At 53.7% G+C, this 23,787-nt stretch overlaps 1 protein-coding gene across 1 annotated transcript in view; it reads right to left on the reverse strand.

Moving 5' to 3' along the window:
• Window positions 1–4,047: 4,047 nt before the first annotated feature.
• ST14 (ST14 transmembrane serine protease matriptase) overlaps window positions 4,048–23,787 on the reverse strand; it is a 42,157-nt gene continuing 22,417 nt past the window's right edge. The window contains exons 2-19 of the mRNA XM_027036924.2: window positions 22,459–22,618; window positions 21,985–22,112; window positions 21,708–21,778; window positions 20,426–20,583; window positions 20,173–20,208; window positions 19,705–19,945; window positions 17,505–17,644; window positions 17,050–17,147; window positions 15,942–16,051; window positions 15,721–15,851; window positions 14,381–14,485; window positions 13,945–14,055; window positions 13,714–13,827; window positions 13,273–13,395; window positions 12,276–12,462; window positions 5,727–6,001; window positions 4,810–4,946; window positions 4,048–4,691 (exon numbers count right to left, since the gene is read on the reverse strand). Coding sequence (XP_026892725.1) covers window positions 4,530–4,691; window positions 4,810–4,946; window positions 5,727–6,001; window positions 12,276–12,462; window positions 13,273–13,395; window positions 13,714–13,827; window positions 13,945–14,055; window positions 14,381–14,485; window positions 15,721–15,851; window positions 15,942–16,051; window positions 17,050–17,147; window positions 17,505–17,644; window positions 19,705–19,945; window positions 20,173–20,208; window positions 20,426–20,583; window positions 21,708–21,778; window positions 21,985–22,112; window positions 22,459–22,618 — 2,487 coding nt within the window. The 3' untranslated portion in view covers window positions 4,048–4,529. The remainder of the gene's footprint in view (window positions 4,692–4,809; window positions 4,947–5,726; window positions 6,002–12,275; window positions 12,463–13,272; window positions 13,396–13,713; window positions 13,828–13,944; window positions 14,056–14,380; window positions 14,486–15,720; window positions 15,852–15,941; window positions 16,052–17,049; window positions 17,148–17,504; window positions 17,645–19,704; window positions 19,946–20,172; window positions 20,209–20,425; window positions 20,584–21,707; window positions 21,779–21,984; window positions 22,113–22,458; window positions 22,619–23,787) is intronic.

A 23,787-nucleotide genomic window follows, 5' to 3' on the forward strand; every position in this document is an offset into this window, starting at 1 on the left:
CCCCCCCTTTACGTGCAGCTGGTGCCCAGGGCTCAATCCTGCCTTTCCCGATGCGCCCATGGCGGTTCCCTCTCATCTTCTGTCTCTGCCACCAGCTCAGAAGTGCTCTTACCCAGGGGAGCCAGGCCACCAGCTGGGTGGCAAGAACCTGTGCCACCCCATAAGCCCAAAACAATGGCCACTTGCTCCCTGTTGTCAGTGCCAGTGTCTGTCACCTTGTGGAAGATGAGTTTGAACCATCTTCTAGGTAAAATGCCAAGATGTAAAAGCAGGTGACAAATATTCCCATTCCTGCTTTGGGGTTTGGGCTCATCATTCACAGCGGTATTTGGTGGCTTTCCAAGCATCCTTCCTGATGATCGCCCTGAGGGTTCCCGGCCCGGTGACCAGGGACCTGCCCTGAGACAGTGGTTATCCCCCACCTTCTTCCAACAAACACTCTCCTCCCTTCCCTCTTTCAACCAACTGCCCTCACTGGGCAAATTGAGATAGGCTTGTGGCTAGGCGGAGCACAGGGACCTGATCGGCAGAGACGTTCCACCCAGGCTGGCAAAGCAGATGGGGCTGCATTACCAGCCCAGAGCAAACCCCCTGCCTGGAAATAGGCCGTGTGGCAGGAAGGGCTCATGACCAGGTTTGTCAGAATTCCCAAAAGAAATGGGACTCATGCAGCCTACCTTCATTCTGCGTGTTAAAATGTCCTTTCCTTATGAAATGATGGTGTGTGAATAATACAGTTCGTGGTGGGCCAGGGCCTAACAGTGCCGACTCTGGAGCCGGATCGCCAGCACTCAAATCCTAGATGCAACAGGTAGGTCCTAAATATGGGACCTGGGCCAGTGATTCAAACTATTGGTGCCCTGGTTTTCTGTCTGTACAATGGGAATGACCATAGGGTTGTGAAGTTTACATTAAATAAGACAAAGCACAAAGAACACTTAGAAGACGCTTTTTATTAAATGTGAGATGTGTTGGGCCCGTGCACTCTTACAACTTCACAGTTCCAAGAAATTCAAATGTCTGAGAACCACTGACTTAATTTCCTTTACATGTGGCCGCAGGTGCACAAAACACCCACCCACACCCACCCCCACCTCCACCCCGACCTGTGACTCCAAGCCTGGAAAGGCGAAAAGCATCATTTCATCCCTAAAGGGTTGAGGCCCCCTAAATTCATGCCTGTAGGCACCTCAGAGCCCCTGGGGAGGGAGAGTGTCCTGGGGTAACAGCCAGGTAACATTCCTGTGACATACTCTACTTGGGACTTTCTTCCCTAAAACACACACCTTGCTCCTCCCCCTAAATGTGTGTGTGTGTGTGTGTGTGTGTGTGTAAGAACACACTTTCCTATATGTCGCAGCTATCTACCAGCTGTGTTTAATTGGATGATATTTCACACTTGCTTGCTACCCTCAGTAATAACCCACCTCCTACCCATAGGTCACCTCTGTTCTCGAAAGCTGTCTTTTGACTCTTCCCTGGGAATGTATGTCCTCCTGGGCCCAACGTCTGAGAGCCAGGGTCCTGACTGCAGATTAGGGGGATGGGGGTACCAAAGGGGCAGAAGGACTAACCAGGAAAGGCTTGGTGCTGGGGCCTCTTGATACTCACCCTAAAAAAGGACACCAATTATATTGCACTAAAAACCAACTGAAAAGCAGGAAGACCGCCTGCTGAGAACATTGGACCTGGGGTCCTTTCCTATCCCACCTCAGGCAATCCCAGAAGGCAGCACGCAGGCCCCTTGTGACTGTAACATGCCCCGCCCCCTCTGGGTGGTCTGCAGCCCAGAAGGGAAATCCTGTGCTGCCCCCTGATGGCTGCACAACTTCCCTCCTGGCCCTGTGGGTTCTGCGGCTCTGAGTCTTCCCCAACTTCCTAACTGGGCCCTTTCCGTGTCTATAATAAAGTCCATCCTAAGTAATCCAAATGTACTGTTATTTCTGCAGAATCTACATCTGGATCAGACTCCCGGCCCATGCAGTTGAATTAAACATTCACTAAGCTTTAGTTCAAATGTTTTTGATTGGTGGCTAAAACAATAGAGAGTCAGGGTAGTTGGCAGGAAACCAAAGAGATGGATCTGTGGACTAAGGAGCCTCAGAGTGATGAGTTTGACTTCCCGTTACTTAAGGATTCTTAGGCCATTCTTATCTCCAGTCAGGAGTAAATGGATTTGCTTCCACGGTCTTTTGAAAAGAACTGACAACTTCATCGAGCTTCCAGGCATCAAATGTTTGAGGTTACTAAGACCCCAGCAGGAGTGGAGGACATACCTGTACACCACTGCCCTGGGCATTGGGCAGGGGGCACTCGGTGAGGCTGATGCTGTTACCCGTGGACACCCTGCTAAAATGGTGGCCCTCAAACTTCAGGGTCATAGAATCATCTGGAACACTTGCTAATACACAGACTCCAGGGCCCTGCCCCAAAGTTTCAGATGCAGGAGGTCTGGGTGCAGCATGAGCCTTCCCGGGTGGTGTGACTGCTCCTGGCAAAGGGGCCACACTGTGGGAACACACTCATAGATGATGTGCCCAGTACCACCCTCCCGCCCCTGAGACTCCTGGAGAGGAGTCCTACCAGTATTTTTAACCCACTCCCCAGGTGGAAAACAGTGGGGCTGAGGAACCACAGTAAACTGGAACAGGGGGTTACAGAGAGACACTGGGTCCTTAGGGGACAAAGGCACTTGCAGAGTGAAGTCTTCTGATGACCCTACCTGCATTTCTGACCCTGGGAAGGAGTGTGCAAGACCATGTTAGGCCATGGTGGGAGAATGAGGATGCTGTGGTCTGGCACAGGCCAGGCTGGCCTCCCCGAACCCCACTGTGCGGGGAACCACTTCTACAGCTGAGCCAAGGCTGCGGCCTGAGGGGCGTGCGTACTTGGGAAGCAGAGCACAGGTGAGGCCTCTCCCTGAATGTCAGCTATTTACAACCTGGCACCACCTGCACAGCGGTCTTCCAACAACATCTTCTTTCCTCTACCTGTCGCACCTTGGTAAAAATGGATGCTCTTTCCCTTCCCTGGAAGGAAAACCCAACAGGCATGCCTGCACAGGTGTCAAGACAAAACCTCTCCTCCTTCCAAAGGGTAAAACACTCAGGCTAAAATCCAAGGGGCAGCTCGTCTCCTCCATGAAGTCTGTCCAGATCGCTCCAGACTGTATCTTCCTCCCTTTGGTTCCCAAAACTCATGGAGGGCAAAGACAAATAGGTATTAACAATGTTAACAAATAGGTATTAGCATCTTCTAGGAGCCAGGCCTAAGCCAGGCATACGGTGATGAGCAAACACTGCCCTGTCTTTGTTCATGACACTGGCCATCTGATTTCTCTTCCTAGGACCCTCCTTTCCCCCAGCCCCAGCTTGTATAGTGCCTTGGCATACAGAAGGTCCTCCAGTGTCCTTTCGGGAACTCCCTAAGCCCTCCCTAGATCACTGATGCTGTCCCTCTGTGTCACTCCAAGCAAGGAGAGAGAGAATATTTTAAATTAATAAGTATGTAAAAGTCAAAGAAGGTGCACTGGAGATGTGAGAACCCTTAAGCAAGGCATCATCCCTTCTGCTAGGCTCAGGGACCACCCGCTCAGACCACACTGGACAGCCTCGAGTTCATGCACACCCTCATGTCTGCATGTACAAGCACGCACACACACACGTGCATACACACACCTCATCTGACCACCTCCCCACCTAAGGGAAAGCCCTACTTCCTCTTTTCATCTGGGGACACAGCGCCTCCCTCTCCTAGGGTGCCCAGGTTGGGCCACAAACCCTTCCCACCTCATACCTCACTCCTAGCCCCCTCTCTGTCGTATATACCACCTTTCAGGGCACCAGGCCCTGCTCTCAGAAGCAGAACATAGCCCCTTGCTGACCTCTGCTCTTGGTCTGATTTCAGGGTCTGTGCTGAATGGAATTTAAACCCAGTTTCTTGCAGCTGGGGTTAGGAGGAAGGAGGAAGGAGAACCCATCAACTCCAGGAAGAAAAATATTTACCTAAAAACAAAGTTTACTCATACACACAAATTCACACACTGAGCTCCCCCCCCCCCCGCCCAGGAGCTGATAAAAAACATTCAAATCTTAGGTGTGTCTTCCAGGGTCCTTTGGCCTGGGTTTCCTTCGAGTGTGAAGCTAGGAGTCCACAGCGCCCTATCAGCCTCATCTTAGCAGTCCTGGCGCAACACTACTGCTCCTGTATCAGAGAGGCAGGGGGAGGAGAGGCAGAGGACTTGGATCTTTGGGAAAGAGCCTCAGCCCAGCTCGGGGCTGGAGGAGAGAGGCTGTGTCTTCAAGTCTCCGCCCCTTGGCACCACCAGTGTCCTCCCTCCCCACCTCGCATCCTTGCTTTGGAGGCTGAGGGAGGAGAGGGGCTCTCCAGGCCAATTCACCCTCTCCAGAGGTCCTGGGGATTCAGTTCACAGTCTGGCTTCTGGGAGGCCCAAGTCAGGGGTGGATTTAGCGATCGTGTCCTTGGCCCGCAAGTGTGCACGTTGGGTGGCCAACGGATGGCCCCTGCGTCTACACCCCAGTCTGCTCTTTAATCCAGTCCCGAAATACAGGGAGCCTCGTGTACACGCCGGGCTTGTCCCTCTGAGCGCAGCCTTCACCCCAGCTCACCACGCCGGCCTGGAAGATCCGCCCGTCGGCCTCCACGCTGGACAGAGGGCCCCCGGAATCGCCCTGAGGGGAGACCAGGGCCGGATGAATGCCCGCCCCGCCCCGGGCCCCGCCCCCTGCCCCCTGCCCCCTGCCCCCTGCCCGGGCCCAGTCCCCAGGCCCGCCCCCGCCCCTCACGCACCTGGCAGGCGTCCACGCCGCCGCTGAGGTAGCCCACACACATCATGCGTGGGGTGATCTGCTGCGGGAGCAGACTCTCACATGTCGTCTGGTTGATGACGCGGATCTCGCCCTTCTGCAGGATCAGCGCGCTGGAGCCTGGGGGGGAGGGGGAGGCGGGGGGGGGGGGGCAGTGCTGACCCGGGGGCCATTGCGCCCACCTGCAGGGCCATGGGCAGGGCCCCATTCCAGAGACCTCAGTAGCAAATCTCCCGACACAGCCCCCCATACCCGTGGCTGACAAATGTTCAAGGAACTGATGCCACACCAACGCGAGGGGACATCGTGCAGCCCTGTGGGTAACGGCGACACACGTAAAACCCGCCAGGCAACAGGTGACGGGAGATGGGACATTCGCCGTGGGAACAGGTGTGCAAAATGAAAAACAGGAAGACCCACGGAAAGCACCAGAGGGGCCCCGGGGTGTCTCATAGCAGGAGAGCCAAGTGTCGGGTTTACTTTTTCCTCTCTTTATTCTACAGGTTGTTAGCAATGTGCTGTAGTACTGTTATAACTGATTTTTTTCAATATAACAATTACCAACTCAGGGCCTTCGGATGGAAGCAGAAGGACAGAGGAGGCCAGGCTCCTGCAACAGGACCTGACACGGGCACAGCTAGCTTGCCTCTACAGCACACAGGACTCCCACCACAGTGCTCTTACATTCACTGAGCACCATCTTGGAAGGTGTTTTATCTTCATTTTACAGGTGAAGAAACAGGCTCAGAGTTTAAGCAACTGCCAAGGTCACTCAGATAGTTTAGAGGCACCTCCAGGCCTCTGAGCCAGAGCCGAGTCTCCACTTCACCTTGGGACAACCTCCCACTGCCAGACAGAGGCAGGTGGGCAGCCCACCCGTGGCCAGCCCAGCCAGCTCACCTCCCTCCTGGGTGTGGCCCCAGCCGGTGACCCAGATGGCCTTGCCGGTGGGGAAGGTGTGTGAGGCTTCCGGCAGGCAGATGGGCCGCACGGTGCTGCTGTACTCGGCCGGCTGTTCCAGCTCCAACAGTGCGATGTCATAGTCGAAGGTGAAGTCATTGAAGTAAGGGTGGCTGATGATGCGCTTGAGCCCGAGCTCCTGCACCCCACTGGCGCTGCGCTTGCTCTGGTCATGCAGGCCCAGGAAGGCAGTCCACAGGGTATGGTCGGAGTACCTGGGAGAGGAGCGGGGACAGCGACCCTGAGCAGAGCACTGACCTAGGGAAAGTCACTGCCACCACCCAGATGTTGAGGGGACTGTGGCTTCTGCATGGCTGCAGCCCTCAGCCGAAACTGCTGGTGTCTCCTGCCATGGCACTCAGCCCCCATAACCCCCTTGTTTCTCTCTTTTAAGACATTTTTAATCTGATTACCAAAAATGCATTTCTCATCAATCTGATCTTTCACAGAAGGAATAACACAGAACTCAACAGAAATACTTTTTTTAACACAGTGGTTCAGCAGACTGTTCAGTAGACTGAACTTCATTTACTAGGTCTACTGTTGGTCGTGGGACAGGTGTAGCAATTCTGAACTCTATCATGCATACTGGCCGTCTGAACAATTCAGGAAGACACACTGATGTTGCTGGGAGCCTCAACTTCCAGTGTGGGAAAAGGGAGATACAAAAGGAGTCGGGGAGGAGGGAGCACTATCAGAAGTAGCAATAAGAGCTCAGAATTTTTCCTAAAAAAGGCTCCAAAGCAATGACATTCCCAGCACACCCAGGACTTGGTTTCTAAATATCCTTCTCCATTAAAAGGAACCAAGTCTCCTTGGAGAAATGGTCGATTTCAAGTCTGAAGCAAGCAAGGCATCAAGTGACCTTGGAACATTTTGTTTCACCAGAAGTAAGTGTTTACACAATCATGGAGCCAGTATTAGGATCATCCAAACATCAAAGTAAACCACAGGATTCAAGTACTGTATGTGCTGAATAATATAAAAGGGGGAGGGGAATCCAGGAGTCCATCCTGAATCTAAAAAATAATTTTGAAATTTTATAAGGACAGAGGAAAGCTACTCTTTACAGAAAGACACCAGCTAACAAATACAGAAGAAGCAATACAATAAAGAAATCACATTTTGCATCTACCATAGCAACAACCAACACCAGCAAGAATCATCGACGGATGATAAAGGCAGAGAGTAGGAGATTGCTGGGGAACAAGACATTCACACGGATTCAAAGTGTCGTCCAAGATTACTCACTCATAACCAAGTGGGGGAGGCACATTTATAATGGAGAAAGCCATGACCACCACCTTAACCAGCTGATCAGTGTTCTCCCAGCCATTCCCGTCAATGGGCTAGGACACAACATCACCTGTGTAATGCTTTCGGGGCGGGGGGTGGGGGGGGGAAGCTTAACCTAATTCTCACCATGAAGAAATAATCAAAATATCCAAATTAAGAGACATTCTACAGAATAACTGGCCTGGACTTTTCAAACATAAAATGCCATAAAAAAATAATAAAAAATAAAGGCTTGGGGAAACTGTTCTAGAATTGAGAGACTAAAGAGAACTAAGGACTAATACAAAGCATGACCTTAGACTAGATTTTAAATTAAAAAAAAAAAACACAAAAGACAATATTGGGGGACACTGGGGGACACCTAGAACATGGAGGAAGTGCTCACCACTTGTACCATGTCAACACTGTCATTTCTGGAGGTGATCCCTGTATTGTGGGTATATGGGAGGCTCTGCCTGTTCTTGGGAGACACGAGCTGAGGCACTTAGGGGAGAGGTGTCATCACGGTTAGGCTGCATGTAACTCAGAGAGAGTTCAGAAAAGCATGTGCACGTGTAAAGACAGAGAAATAAAACAATTGCAGATAAAGGGTATGAGAGTGTTCACTGTCATTTTTTTCTTTCATTGTAGTTGCAACTTTTTTGTAGGTCTGAGAAATTTTCAAAATAAAAAATTGGGGAAATAACTCTTTTTTTAAAGTTTATTTATTTTGAGAAAGAGAGAGAACATGCAAGAGAACAAGGGGGAGGGGCAGAGAGAGAGGGAGAGAGAGAAAGAAGCCCAAGCAGGCTCCACACCATCGGCGCAGAGCCCGACACAGGGCTTGAACTCACGAACCGTGAGATCATGACCTGAGCTGAAATCAAGAGTCCGACGCTTCACCAACTGAGCCACCCAGGCACCCCAGAAAAATATATCTTTAAAATAGAAAATCTGCATGAGGGGGGAAAGCATGAAGACCTGCCTCATCTTCTCTAACCTCTCAGGAAAGTCAAGAGGCTACTGAAGCGGTCAGTCCTAAAACGTCCAGGCAAGGCACCTTCTCTCCGGCCGGCATGGAACGTTACAGTCCTCCTTGACCGTCTCTCTCCCCCATCCCTGGCTGAAGCCCAGCTCCCCTGCTCTCTGCTGACCTGGGCATCCTTCCCTTCTCTCCATTCCTGCCGCCACCTCCCTACAGAACCTCACACCCGGACGGAAGCACTGGCCTCCAAACCGGTCTTTTTGCTCCTGGTCTCTCTTTAATTTGCCAGATGAGAACTTCCTGAAAACTGCTTTTGTGAGATCCTTTCCAACAGCCAAAGATGATTCCAAGACCTGCCGAATCAGCCCTCACCTCCCCAACCAGGAATTAATTCTGCCTTTCTAACTTTTTCTCCCAACCATCTGTGGTGTTCCAGATTGCATGAGATCCAGTCTTCAAGAGGATCTCTTGTATCCACTGTGTACTTGGGGAGGGAGCCACAAAAACCACCCATGACAGCACAGCATGGGTGACCTCCAGAGGAACAGGTAGCAGGCTGTGGAAGAGCATGGGGTGGGAAGAGGTGAGTCAGGAGAGGAAGCAGGTCATGAAGAAGGCCTTGGAGATCATATAGGACTTGGCTAGTGAAGGCCTCCGGGCGGGGGAGAAAGCAGCACAGTCACCAAGAGCCAATGTTTGCAGTGCTCAGGAGCCCCCCAAATCGAATATATGGAAGGTGTAAGGGCAGGACAGAGACTGAGGTTGGAGAGATGGCAGGGCCAGAGAATGCGGCCATGGTGATCATGCTACGCCATTTCCACTTTATCCCGCGAGTTATCGCAAGCATGTAAGCAAGGGGGTGATGTGATCAGATCAGCTCTTTGGAAAGACCACCTTCACATTGCAGAGACAGAAAGGCGTGCCAAGAAGGAAGAAGGTGATGAGGTAGAGGGGGCTGTAGTCACCGAGGCTGGGGAGCCAAGGGAGCAGTCATGTGAGGGGGAAAGAGTAGAGAAGGCCTGGGATGTCTAGCAGGCAAGGGCCAGTGGTTGAATGGATGGGACGTGTAAGGGGAGGGGGCAGAGTGGGAGGGTCATCCTCCTCCCCTCTAGTGCCATCTCACCTGATAGACATCCCTTGTCACCCCTGTGTCCATGCTAAGCCCCAACTAAAGCCACACTGGTCTTTTCTCTCCAGTCCACATTCCTCCATCTAGGACAGCCTTCGATTATACGAGCAGACTCAGTCGCCAGCTGTTGAAGGTCCACACACGTACCAGCCATCGAGAGACAAGGTGTGAAGGGCAGCCACTGAGCTGCCCCAGTGACGGCCGTGTGGTTGGGAGGGCACTGGTGGTGGCCAAGCCAAGTACTCTTCTCGGTGCCAACGCATCAAGTCATTTCGTCCCCCCAGTCAGCCCTTCAATGTAGGGCTGCCTATTTTAAGCTTCGGACTTGGGCACAGAGAGACTAAGTAACTTGCCCAAGATCACACAGCTAAGAAGTCATGGAACGGACCGAACCAGGTAGCCTCCTCTCAACCATGGTAAGGCTCAGCAAGCACTTGCCAACTCAGAAATGCGTCCAGAGTGACTGCACTCCACACTCCAGATCCTTGCACACTTCACACCCACCTGCCTCTGCTCACGCCTGTCCTTTGTCTGGAAGGTCTGCGTCACCTTGTCCAGTTGCAAACACCCTCACGTTTCAACACTCACATCAGATGCTCCTGCTCATAAAGGCACTCCTAAGTCTCCCTCCCCAGCCCTGGGGCAGAATTCTCAACTCCCACCCGCATGGCCTAGGTAACCTGTGCCTGGTTGCTGCATAGCACTTACCGCGTGCACGTGCATATACATTCATGTGTGCACAAGCACGCGGACCGTATGTCATCCCCCTCGCCTGGGAAGCCTGGGAAGTGCAGGGAGGAAACCTTATTCATCGTTGTCTCCTAGTGCTAATAACAATGGGTGTTGAATGCATTAAGTGCACTATTAACTGGCAGACTGATAATCAAGAGATGAAGGACAAGGAAATGAGAAATTCAGTGAGGAAGCAAGAGAAAGAGGGAGAAGTAACAGAGGGCACAGGGTGAGCTCTTCAGCGAAGACCGTACATGAATATCTTAGCTCACCCTGCTGAGGGTCTAGAAACAGTGGGACTGTGGTATCACTAAGGACACCAAGCACCCTGGTCTCACTTTTTAAATACTATTCCCTGCTAACATTTCTTGAGGGAATGGCTAATTCCGGGGCTGGACCCGGACAAGCACCTGGTAGGACCAGAAAGCAAGGAAGTGTCTCAAAAGAACAAAAGAACGAGGGCAGATCAAAAGGACACAGGAGCCAACCTCAAAGAAAGCGCAATGGTCACATTTGGAACAATTTGAGCAACAAAGTAGTATCATTGGATTACAACCCAAAATGTAAATATACATGCATCCATACGAATATAAGTAGATGAAGAAATAAATGAAAAAGAAGGGACAAATCTTCCTTACAGAAGACTTCCAAATTGGCTCACTTCCTAATAATAAAGGTGGAAATACTTTATGGTGAGGAACCCCGGCAAGTGCTATCTCAATCAAATGAGAAAGATCAACATTACCATCGGTAAGTCATGTTGATATCATGTGCCTGCTGACAAGATGCGATATCCTTTCCAAACACTCAGAAGCCCAGTGTAATCATGACAACAGCAGACAAACCCAGATGGGGGCATTCCATAGGATGCCTGGCCTCCAGATCGTCAAGATCTCAAAAACAAAGACAGACTGAGCCACTGTCCTAGATCGGAGACTGGGGGAATGCAAAGTGGGAGCCTGGACTACCTCCTGCCCCAGAAAGGATATAAAACCCCTGGGATACCAGGAAAGCCCACACTGGTGTTAGCGGAAGAGACCAGTGTGGGACAGACGCACCACATTAACAACAAGGACAACTGCGTTAGGGTGTGCGGGAACTCCATTCTGTCTTTGCAACCTGTCTGTATCCCAAGACAAAAAGCTTATTTTACAATATTTGTAAGTAAGCTTCCATCACTCCAAAAAGAAACAAAATCTCTTCTGCCCAGGGTGGAGGAAAGTGTGGTAAAATAAGAGGACAGTCAGGTGGGACGAGGCTGCCCTCTGACAGCTCAGCAAGGCCCTGGGGACAGCCACACTGACCCTGCCCCCTACAGACCATGTCATCACCCATGCCTACGTGCACCTGCCTGACACTGCTCAACGTCCGTGCCTTGGGCCTACTTGGTGCCCTAGCGCTGTCTCTCCAGAAAGTGCACAGTGGTTCTTCTCTCCGCCCCGCAGAAGGGTGACTAGGGCAGTCCTGTCACCCTCTCACACAGCTGCCTCTGTCCAAAGGGCATGCACCCAGCAGGAAGGCCCTGAGGGCGGGGATTCCCTGCAAGGTCTGCTCCCCTGTGCCTGCTTCTCCAGGAGGAAGCCATCCCACTAGACTCCCTACGGCCAGTGGCCAGAGGCCCGGGGCAGACCACCTGCTCCTGCCAACCCTCTGGTCTGCAGACTGTGGCTCTGCTTACCCCGTTCTGAGATGCCAGCCTGACCCTTCCCTTAGAGGCTTTCCTGGGCCAGGCTGGAGTCTGCCCAGGGACCTGAGGCTCCAATGTGTGGAGCACAGTGTGTACCAGGTTTCAGGAACACGAGCATGTTATTCTCAGAACTCCAAGGATAAGAACTCATGCTGTCACCAAAGCTGCCAAAGCACCTGAGGCCCAGCAGGCATGGATAACTTGCCCAAGGTCACTGGGCAAACAAAGCTGGAATGTGAATGTGAGGCTTGTCCTAGCCGGTCCCAAGGAGTCCCTGTGTGCGGACTAACCGCACAAGCCTTGGAATCCACACACTCGGGCTCTCGTCTGACTGTGCCACTTCATAACTGCACAACCTCAAGCAAATGTTCTTACCTCTCTGAACCTCTGTTTCTGTAAAATGGGGACGTAATCAGACCTGCCCAACTGGGTTGGTAGGAGAAGCACTTAGATACTGCTTGATGGAAAGGGAGTACCCAACAAGTGTTAGTTTTATTATTACCACTATGACATCCCGGGATGTCTCCCACCCCCCCAGTCCTGGCCCTGCCCCCGTGCTATCCACTCTGCCATGACTTACACACACAGGGGGCTTCCAAGCCCAGAAAACAGAGGAGAACCTCTTAGGGTCTAAGAGGAAGCCTCCCTGCTCCTGCTCAGTGGCTCCCGCCCAGGGCTTACTTGAATCCTTTGTCGTCAATGAAGCAGTGAGCTGCTGACACCATCCATTTGGGAGAGATGATCGAAGCCCCGCACACGTGGCCCTGGCCCAGGGCGTGGAGGCTCACCTGCCAGGGCCACTCACCTTCATCTGCATTCTTGCCCCCGACGACCCTAGACTGCCTGGTGAACGACCGCAGCCCACAGTCTGGGAGGGGCAGAAAACCCAAAGGTCAGAAAGTCACGGAGGGGCACCAGCCCCTGGGGCCACACGCCAGGCTCAACGGGAGGTCATGTGGGGTGGTGGCCTTTTGGTGGGACCCTCTACAAATATCTTCCAGCCTCAGAGACCCACTGACTTCCTCCCGGCCCCCCTCCCCACTCCCAAACTCAAAACCCTCACGCTCCTACCTCCTTAGTCCTGCCCAAATGCATTTAGAGGCCTTCAGAGAGACCTGCTGGTTTGCTTAGATTTAATTTGAGTGTCATTTGCCTAGATGTCCTCATTGAATGCTGAAGGACACAGCTCTCAGAGGGAAGAGTGGAGGGGGGGGCGGCGATGCAAAGTCACAGAACAGCTATAGCTGTGCTCAGATTTAACCTATGGCCAGTGACTCTGAAATACACATGAGGCTATAAATTGAAGCATGGTTGGGGTGGGGACTAAACCCTGCCGACTGCTCTGGTAAGCTGTGCCCCCCTCCTCCAGGCAAGATGGGGAAGCCAGGACTTGCCACTGCACTGTGGGCCAGGTCTACAGAGCAGGGGCCAGCCCAACACTTCAGCCAGGATGCGAGTTCTGCCACAGAGGCACTGATGTGCTGGCTGCCCTGGGCCCTGTCTCCAGGATCAGAGCTGGCCCATGGGACAGTGCCTCTGTGCCAGTCAGCAAAGTTATCCTTTCCCCCAGGTAGACAGAGGCAGAGATGGGTGACTGAGGCACTGGCATGATTTCTACCTCTGTATGTGCCTTGCACAGTGAACAACCTGCACAACTGTATGCAGCGGCCCTGCTCACCACAATCCTTCTCATCTGAGCCATCACTACAGTCCTTCTTCCCATCACACTCGGGGTTGCTCTTGCTCACACAGAGACCGTTGCGGCAGCGATAGGTGTGTTTGGTGCAGGCAACAGTTGTTACTGCTCAAGGAGGAGTACAAGGGGAAGGGAATCAGTTCCATGGCAGCACCTAACCAGAAGCCTGATGATCCATCCACCTTATGCTCCTTATCAAGCCTGCGGTACCCATCCACACCCATGCCCACATCCTTCCAGGCCCACCAAAGGTTCTCCACCTTCTGGAAGATTCTCTCCCCGCTGACATACTTTCTCGTCACACTTCACAGAGAGGGTGGTTTGTGTTTATTAAACTTTGGAAACTTGGAATGTGAGTGTGCTCATGGCAGCTCCCACCAGGAGGAAAGCCCCTAAAGCAAGGTGGGTTGGGCCAGGTCTCACCTCTGTCACACGTGGCCTCATCGGACCCATCTCCACAGTTGTCTGTCCCGTCACACTGCTGGTTCTGTGGGATGCACTTCCCATTGCCACACTGGAAGGTCTGAGCCGGGCAGCCTGGGGACAGGGCCTCACGCTCAGCACCAGTTCGCCGCCCCCCTGCTGAGGTTGCAGGGAGGCCCAACAGGCACTGACACCCCCCCTCCCCCACCCTTCCAAGCACCAACCACTCACTGCACTGCAGCTCATCACTGTTGTCCCCGCAGTCGTTCACACTGTCACACACCCAGAAGAGGGGCTTGCAGAACTTGTTCTTGCACGTGAACTGGTAGGTAGCATTGCATTCTGAAGGGGGCACAGGGCAGCGGTCAGCTGGGCTCTGAGCCCTCGTTCTGACATCGGTCATTGCTCACAGCTCCCCCGGGCAGGAAGGGTGACCAGACAGCCACCCGGGGACCACCTGCCCTGCTGGAGGGGGCAGCTCCAGAGTGCCTCTGCGTTCCTGGCTATGGAAGCGAACCCCACTAGCGCAGAAACACTCCAGTGCCTGCTCGGACAGAAGGCAGGGCTTCCAAACAGCACAGGGAGGGAAGGGGCTTGATGTCTACACGGGGAGCAAAAGATGGGGACGGCTCCCCAGCAGCCAGGCGCACGAGGGCAGAGGACTCACGGCAGTTGAGCTCATCGCTGTAGTCCGTGCAGTCAGCCCAGCCGTCACAGCGCAGCTCGTTCCGGATACACCTGCCCGTGTTACACATGAACATCCCCGGGCACGCTGCAGGGGAGAGGGCAGGCCTCAAGTCCACGGCCACCAGCCTCGCCTCCCACACCGGCTGCCCTCCCTCAGGGCCAGCCTCACAGCCACACCGAGGACCAAAGAGAAAACTCTTCCCCGTCTGGCCCTCCACGGAGAGAGGAGCAGGCTGCAGCCGGCACCCCAGGGCCGTGGTCCCCCAGCCCCACCACGCTGCGGCAAGCGCGTTTCCTACAGCCGGCACGGGAGGCTAGCCACAGACCGCTAGCGGGGCGGCGGGGGGTGGGAGTGGGGCCTTGACTGCCGATGATCAAGCCCCAGGAAGCTGCAGACAAAGCGGAGAGAGACTGGCTGGGTGTGCTCTCAGTTCTACTGCCCCATGTCCTTGGCCGCCCACTCCTGCCCAGGTGCCAGGCTCCCCATGCCCAACATGGAGCAACAGTAGCCCGGCAGATGGATGATGTGTACCCCCATCCAAGTGTCCAGTTGCATCTCTGGACTTCCTTAATTCTAAGACATGTCCCATATTCCAGTGTTTCTGAGACCGGAATGTCCAACAACTGATGGCATCGGGAAGCAGACAGAGCTGAGAGGAGACCGTTCTCTGTGCTGCACAGGCAGCCCAATCACTCATCGGAGGGATTTGTTCATCCAATCGCATTTTGGGTGGTGAGCCGTGCAGTTGCATTTTAACTGAAATTTGGGTTCTTGCATATAATTAAAATGTCTGCCGGAAGGTTACTGTGTGATGTAGGGGCTGAAACGAAAAATCACTGTGACTAGGTTAGAACTGCTATGCGCACAGCAGACAGTGAGACTCGAGGCAGCAGAAACTGCCAGATCTCTTAGGTGTAGAACACGGAACTGTCCGAGCTAGGAGCAGGGGGCGTGATGAGTCGTGCCCCAGTATTCTCTCCCGGGTCTTCCTCTCTCTCTATTCCCGAAGGTGTTATAAGGCCACACAGGCAAGCACAGATGCGCCAAGTCGTGGTAATGCTGAACCGGAGGGACAGACGGCTCAAAGGAACTCAGGAGGCCTCGGGCACGGTGTGTGCCAGGGTTCACTGCCCACCTTTTTCAATACGTGCATTTCCGGCAGCCTTGCAATTTTGTCTCAAAAAGCTACCGGACATGCCCCTTGCGTTCTCTGGTACCTCAGAATTAGGAGAGCACAATGCTGGGAAGATACAGAGCAGAGAGCTCATCGTGGGCCAGTCCCTCTAGCCAGGCTCCCCCTTCTGGAGACGTGTACTCACGGTCACTGGAATCATAGGAGAGGTACTCGGCCAAGAAACCCGTGTCAGTGTAGGACTGGTCGGAATGGAAGCGAACAGTGATCTTGCTGCTTTTGCTGGTCACCACAAACTGGGTCCTCTCCCCGCAGTACCTGGAGGGGGCGGTCACCGGTAGGAAGAGGATCCAGAAGTGTTCGGGGCGCCCCCTTTCCCTCCAGCACTGGGTGCCCCAGGGTACTCACTTCTCCCCGTTGACCTCCACGTAGTCCTTGAGGCAGCTGCCCGGGGGCACGTTGGGCTCCAACAGGTAGAAGAGCTTGAAGAGCACTTTCACGTTTTGGTTGTTGGGCACCTAAGGAGAGCGATGCTGCTGGGCCTCTGCCGCTTCCTTCCCCCCTCCTAAACCCAAGGATGCCACGTGCTGCTGGCCACGGGGGCTGGGGGACAGTGGCTGCTGTGTTTTTATCTCCCTGACCCGTATGGGCGATATGGAACACACAGCAAGAGGGACTCAGGTTGGACGGCTGGAAGAACCTCTAGACTCAGAGGCAAGAGACACTCTTATTCCTAAAGAAAGCTGGTGGTCCTCCTGGCACCATCGAAGAAAGAAAGGAGAGATGGGTCCCTGACTCGGACGGCCTGTGGGCAGCCCCGGAGGCAAGACTTGTCATTTAGCAAGTGCTTTCTCCAAGCTGCACACACAATCGGCAACATTACCTCTGACAGGCAGACACCACTCCTTCTCCTCTTTCCTAGGAGCAAGCTGAGGCTCTGGTGTAGAGTGACTGGCCCAAGGTCCCTCAGGGGGCCATTGATCGAGAGCTAAAATGTGAGGGACGCCCTGGTGGCTCAGTCGAATGAGCGTCCGACTCTGGGTTTTGGCTCAGGTCACGGTCTCACGGTTCGTGAGTTTGAGTCCCGCATCGCGCTCTGTGCTGATGGTGCGGAGCCTGCTTGGGATTCTCTCTCTCTCCCTCTCTCTCTGCCCCTCCCCTACACGTGTGTGTGCGTGTGTGAACATGCACATGCACGCGCGCCCTCTCTCAAAAATAAATAAATAAACATTGTTAAAAAAGAGCTAGAATTTGAGACCATTTGAATATGGGTCTGCTGGAGGTTACAAGGTTAAGGCTACTCCACCCTGCTCTACTCTGCAAGGCTTTAGATATTCGGCAACTTGGGGGCTGCTAAGGGAGCCCATCTCCCTCTCCTTGACCTTCCTCACTTGCCATTCTGGAGCATCCCTCTTCTCCCTCTCTCCCTTCTCCTCCCTCTCCTGCTCCCCTGTTCCCTCTCCCTCTTCTCCCTCTCTCCCCCTTTCTGCCCTCACAGGCACCCTACAGCTCCTACCTCAATGTCCCACGTGCAGTTCATGTTGGGCGGGTAGTGGCCAGGATAGTAGGGGCTGCTAAATGTCCCTTGGGTTCCACGTAAGTAGCCTCCACAGCCTGAGAGGAAAGGCAGGAGGAAGAGCCTGAGGACCAAGGACCTGCCTGGCCAGGCAGGCAGGCAGGCAGGTAGGCCGAGGGGCCCTGGCAGAGCCAGCCGGTGACTCTCTCAAGCTGCCTGCCAGGGCCCCGGCACACTCCACAGCCAGTGGCCAGAAAGTCTGAGCACTAGGAGACTGACCACTTTAGGGAGGGCTCCTGACCCACACAAGAGACAAAAGGCCCTGTGGCTTAAGCTTCAAACCTCTGACACCGACCTGAGCCAGTTCACCAGCCCAAGGGATTGGCCTGCGCCTCGTGGGCTCAGGCCAGCCCCTCAGACCTGTCCCTCCTCTGCCCCACCAGGCCCTTCCTTACTGCTCAGCTTAGGCAGCTGGAAGAACGTGGCCTCAAAGCCAGGGTGTCGCCGCTCAGTGTTGGTTATCAGCGTGACGAGCAAGACATTCTGGGAGGAGAGGAAGGTCAGGTTGTAGGAGGGAGGGTAGGTGCCACACAGCCTGTAGGGGTCAGAAGTTGCATGTGTTACAGAGAGCAGACAGAAACCAGGCGTCCCTAACCCCGGTCCCATTCATAAAAGGCCAAGGGTCATTTAAAAGCTCCTCCCCGCACAAATGACCTGAGATAGGATTTATCTTTGTTTAAAACAGCAGAGAACAGGGATGCCTGGGTGGCTCAGTTAGTTAAGCATCTGACTTTGGCTCAGGTCATGATCTCAAGGTTTGTGAGTTCGAGCCCCGCATCAAGCTTACTGCTGACAGCACTGAACCTGTTTTGGATCCTCTGTCCCCCCATCTCTCTTCCCCTCCCTGGCTCATTCTCTCTCTTTCTCTCAAAAATAAACATTAAAAAAAAAAAAACAGCAAAAACTCAGAAGCCTCAAATGCTTGACCACAGAAGATTCACTAAACTGTGGGCTAAATAATAACAATACTAGTAACAGTAACAGCACCGACAACACTTAAGAACATGTTAAGAACTCAGGAGTCTTCATAACAACTCCACTAAGTAAATACTATTATCCCCATTTCACAGATAAGGATACTGAGGCACTGAAATAACTTGCCCAAGGTTCCACAGTTAATAAGTGGCTGGGTATCCAGGCTCCGGAGCCCACACAGCTAATGACTGTGTCACGTTGCCTCTTTGTGCTCATTGTACATTACACAATGCCACGTTATGCAACCATTAAAATCACAGAAGCAAGCTTACTGATTTGGAAGGATCATCATGATATACTTCAGTTTTCAAACCAGACAGCAAAACCAAACGTGCCGTAAAATCCTATTTTTAAATCTATACACAAACATACACACACATAGCAGAAAGCGTGGAAGAACACACCTCACAAATTTAACAGTGATTACTTCCAGATCATGATGGAGGTCTGTGCTCTCTGTGCATGTGTATTTCCCACTTTCTCCTTTCGGAGCCATGTGTTTATTTCGTTGTACAATTCATGAATTACAGAGAAGGGAAGAAACCTTGCACAAAAAGGGTGTTCAGGCTGGAGTCCTAGCTGCTGAGCTACGGCAGCAGATGGTTCTATCTTGTTTTGGAGCCTGAATTCTAGCCCATTATTTATCACAAAACGTCTGCCCAGCTCATTTCCACAGACAGCAAGAGAAGGCTCTGGCCCACTGAGTCAGGGAGAGCTCGGGAGAGGGCAGCTCATGCCCACCCATGGCGTTCTGAGAAGCACGCTCGAGCCCCACAGCGCGGGGTGGGGGGGCAATCATCTCAGCACCCCCCAGTTCCTCAGCAGGTGTATGATGCCTTTTTATTTCCTGTAAGCCTGATGCTTCGGGCAGCTGGGGGCTCGCCGCCTCTGGAAAGACTGCCCTTCCCAGGACTCGCCAATTCCTAGAGATAGTCAACTCACCCTCAGGGAAGCCTTTCACATACAGACCAATCAATCCAGAGCCCACACCCCAACCACCTCCTCCATGGGGCTCTTCTCTCCAGGCCACCATCCGCCCGTCCTAATCACCCCACGACCAGATACCTGACAACTAGAGATAGACGTGTGCCCCAGAACCCACTGGAATTACTCAAACCAGTCACTCCTAAACCTGCATACACTGCCCTGCCTGGCCCTTCCGGCAGAAACCACAACAAAGGCTCCTGCCTGTGTTCTCCTCCGGCCCCCTCTGCCTCCTGACTGACCCTGGGGCTTCCCCATGTGGCCTTGTATGCCCCCTACTCTGGGAACTATAAGTAACAAACTATCTTTTCAATGGCAGCCTCCTCCTGGTCCGCTGGCCTCAATATAAGCGAGTCATGATAAAGTGGGCATTTTACAACAGCAGTCTGCACCTCCGCTCTGGCAAGGAAAGGAAGTGCGCCGTGCTCACTGGCATCTAGGGACCAGTGAGCCTTCCTCACCCTTGCCAGGGCTGAAGTCACCCCCTGAGACGCTCTGGGAGCTCACACTGAGGATCACACACCTGCTCTCGACTGCCTGAAAGTCATAGGCTGTATCTCCAACCCACGCTACACTTCCCTCCGGAGGCAGCTGCAGAGCTCCCGCAGCCCGCCTCTGCTTCCCCGGGACACTCACTGCACCACGGCACGGGGTTCCACGGGGCTCAGGGTGTCATACACCATGACCAGGTCACTGCCACGATCGTCACAGGGAGCGACATCAAAGCTTCGGAAGGTGAGGCTCAGCACGGAGTCAGCGTCCCCCCGCAGGGTCCACTGGCAGCGGGCCCGAGCCGGGTATGGGCTGTCAGGGAAGCCAGGCGTGGTGAAGCGGGTCACCTCCCCACTGCGGGCGTGCAGGGCAAAGCTGCAGCTGTCTGTGTGGGAGATGGAGAGGGCAGAGCCGGTAGGGGCGAGCAACCCAGAGCCTCCCTGGGGGGTGCACCCAGGGAGATGTGCCAAGCTGCCCTGGACCCAGAAGAGACAGAAGAGGGAGCTTCTCACAGCCTGGGACAGGTGGGGGATGTGTATGACTTCGGGGGACCCCCTTGACTGAAAGGGCGTCTGGCCACATCCATCTTCTCTGGGAGGAGGGCATACTTACTGTCCTGGGTGGTCTGCACTGTTCTGGGGTCAGTGGCTGAAGAACAAGACAGAAAACACAGTATTTACCACTGTGGTCAATTTCCTTCATCCTGCTTCCTTATTCCCCTAAAGGGAGGTCCCCGGCCAGCAGACCGTCTTCCCTTCTATGCACTGGCTCGGGAGTGCTGCCCTCCTGCAATGGTCCAGGGCCTGGCCCTGCTCCAGAGAAGCCTGGCCCAGCAAATGCCCATGCCCAGTGTCCCTGTACTCACGGAAGGCCACCACCGAGGTCAGCACAAAGGAGTTGAGGGCGCGGGCACGGGGTGGCATTGTGACCACACGCTCCTTTGCCATGGCGCTCTCGGCCTCCTCCACCAGGTACTTGGGGATGCTGAACTCGGACCAGAAGTAGGCAATGACACTGCCCTCGCTGTGGGGAGAGGGGTGAGCCTGAGGCACAGGCGGGCGCCAGGCACCCCACCTGTCCCCACACTCTCCCAGATGCTGGATATAGATGCGATGGCTCAGGCTCCCCAAGAGACCTTCCTCCAGGCAGGGCCCACCTCAGATTCTTTTATGCTTGCCCACCTTTCGATCCTTTAAGCAAAAGATCTTGCCTCTGGACCCTCTACTCTCACAGTCTCTCGCCAACCAGACGTGTTCTGGGGCCAGCTCAGGTTTGGGAGTGGGAAAGCAGCCTGGATTGTGAGCTGTCAATGCTACCACTAGCTTGGGCACATTGAATATCAAACTCTCGAGTCTGTGTCCTCATCTCTGAAAGAGGACGAGAATGCCACCTGCCAGCCAGCACTCATAAAGATTAAACTGGGGCACCTGGGTGGCTCAGTTGGTTAAAGTTCAAGTCTTCATTTCGGCTCAGGTCGTGATCTTATAGTTTGTGGAATCAAGCTCTGAATCAGCATTGGACTCTGCTAACGGCACACAGCCTGCTTGGGATTCTCTTCCTCAACTGTCTTTGCCCCTCCCCACTCCCGCGGCCCACTCACTCTCTCTATCTCAAAAAAATAAACATTAAAAAAAAATTTTTTTTTAAGCGCACATGACTCTTGATCTCGGGGTCGTGCGTTTGAGCCCCACATTGGGCATAAAGATTACTTAAATAAATAAATAAGCTTTTAAATAAATACGTAAAGATTAAACTAACTAAATCAAAAGTACTTTTGAGATAAAGTCTATTTTTAAAAAAGTATGTTGAAGGCTGCCTAAGCAAGGAAAATATGAAGACTCACCCAAGCCTTCCAAACCCAAATTTAGAAACATAACAAATGATCATCACCATTACTTAGTGGTTTACACGGAGGACACACCACACCTGTCTTCACCCGTGGCACCTGGGGACACTCCTACGGATGGCTACCCTTGCCCTGGAGACAGCAGAACTTGTGGGCTAAAGTACACACATCTAGGGAAGAACAAGGATGGCACCTTCCTCCCCATGCCAGACCTTGAAGCTGCATCACCCTGCAGGCTGCGAGCTCTCTGCCCACCTACCACACAGCACTGATCCCACCCAGACTTCTCCCCGGCACCCACCTGAAGGCAGTCACAGACGACTTCTTGTAGTAGGGGCCCAGGGTCGGCACCCCACTGTACAACAGCTTCAGCTGAGGGCGAGAGGGAATGCTCACGGCATGCCAGAGAACAGCAATAGCCCACTGCCCAAGCCCGTGCCTCTCCCTCCCTCCTGGGACCCACCGGCCAGCCCAGGGATCCGGCAGTGAAGGGAGCAGTGTTCTTTCAGCCTGGGTGAGGCTGGGAGTGCCAGGGCAGACCCCAGGGGCAGGGCTCCCTGCCCAGGGACTGGACTCACCGCTTCCTTCACCTTGCTGGCCAGGTTTGCGAACTCCGTGGAGTTGGAGTTCTCATAGGCATCCAGAAAGTTCTCATTTGTGATCCTCAGGTAGCCATTGAAGACCTTCTGAACCCGCGCATTCTGGTCTATGGGAGACCAGAGAAGGAGGGTGGTCAGAGGAAGTGACACCGTCATGCTACCCTGGTCCCCCCACTGTCCTCAAGCTGCCCTCAGCAACCCTGGAGGAGTGAATGCCAGGAGAGGCCAGTGGATGCATGAGCCTGTGGGCCAACACTCCTCCCTTATGGCTTGGAAGAGCCAGGGGAGCCAGGGCCCTGGACCCTTCCTTGCCTACCCCCAGCTGCACCCTCCCGTCTCTCCCTCATGCCCACAACCGGTGGCCCCTATGTCTGTCCACTGAGAGAGGACATACAGCCACCATCCTCCCCCTCCCCATCACTCTCCCCAGAGCCAACCCCTGGCTCTACTCACACTGGAAGTGCCACACCATGAAACAAGTCATGAGAGAAAGCAAGAAGATGCCAACCAGCACGGCCACCAGCACCACCCAGCGCTTCGGGCCCCGCTTCTCAACCTTCTTGGTGTTGTTGACTGGCAAGAACTCCACGCCTTCCTCAATGCCCTTCATGCTCTGAACAGAGAAATGAAACACAGCTCAGAAACTTTCTCTCACCTTAACAGCCTCCCAGCCCTGCTCCAGGAAGAATGTTTACACTTTGTTAGGTCCAGCTTGGAGCAAAAAGCGAGGAGAAATGAGAAGTGGCCTTCCCATCCACGCATCCCAGTGTCAAGGCAGCGCCACACGTGTACTGCTTAAGAATTGATAGTTTTTTTTTTATTAAATTTTTTTTAACGTTTATTTATTTTTTTGAGACAGACAGAGACAGAGCATGAACAGGGGAGAAGCAGAGAGAGAGGGAGACACAGAATCTGAAGCAGGCTCCAGGCTCTGAGCTGTCAGCACAGAGCCCGAAGCGGGGCTCGAACTCACGGACCGCGAGATCATGACCTAAGCCAAAGTCGGACGCTTAACCGACCAAGCCACCCAGGCGCCCCAAGAATTGATAGTTTAAATAAAAATGAAACAAACAGGCTGTCTAAACCCAGTCATGGAGACTCTCCACTTAAATGAATCATCTCTGACGCAGGTACATGCCCGCATGTGGGGAGAGCAGGCCCAGCCCAGGGCCGTGATTGGCCACCATGGGGTCTCTGTGTGAGCTTCTAGAGGCAGCCCCTCCTCCGACTAACGCAGCCCTGCAGCCTTGGTGCAGGGAGACCCTGCCAGATTCAGTCCCCACTGATAGCGGGGAGGCAGGAGGGGGTGGGCAGGAGCCTATGGGCAGCACGGAAACTGTACAGCCAACCTACCCGGTGCCCTTGCTCTGCCAATGTTTAACCAGCCCCAAGTAAAAAGGCAGTAAACCGGGGCAGCCCTGTCGTGCCACTGTGGAACAAGCCACTGTTTCTCGCCTTGGTGTCCCACGCCAGAATCTCAAGGTGACATGAGGCCAAGGTTCTACGGGAATCCACACCCAAGCTCATCCCAGAGCCGGAAAAGCAAACAAAACACCCAACAAACAGGATGGCAGCTTACCCAGGTTCCTCCCAGTCGGGGCTATCCAGGAAGAGAGGGGACATGAATAAGACGACAGGCGGGGTGTCCGTCGATGACAGGCAGGGTGTCTATGGGCGCCTGATGACAGAGAGGCAAACTCTTCTGCCCTATAACATACACTCTGTCTGCCCTAAATCCCGGAGAGGAGCTCTGCCCTTTCAGGTTTAACTACCTCAGACCCA

This window comes from Acinonyx jubatus, chromosome D1, assembly GCF_027475565.1.
Source record: "Acinonyx jubatus isolate Ajub_Pintada_27869175 chromosome D1, VMU_Ajub_asm_v1.0, whole genome shotgun sequence".
Classification (NCBI taxonomy): domain Eukaryota; kingdom Metazoa; phylum Chordata; class Mammalia; order Carnivora; family Felidae; genus Acinonyx; species Acinonyx jubatus.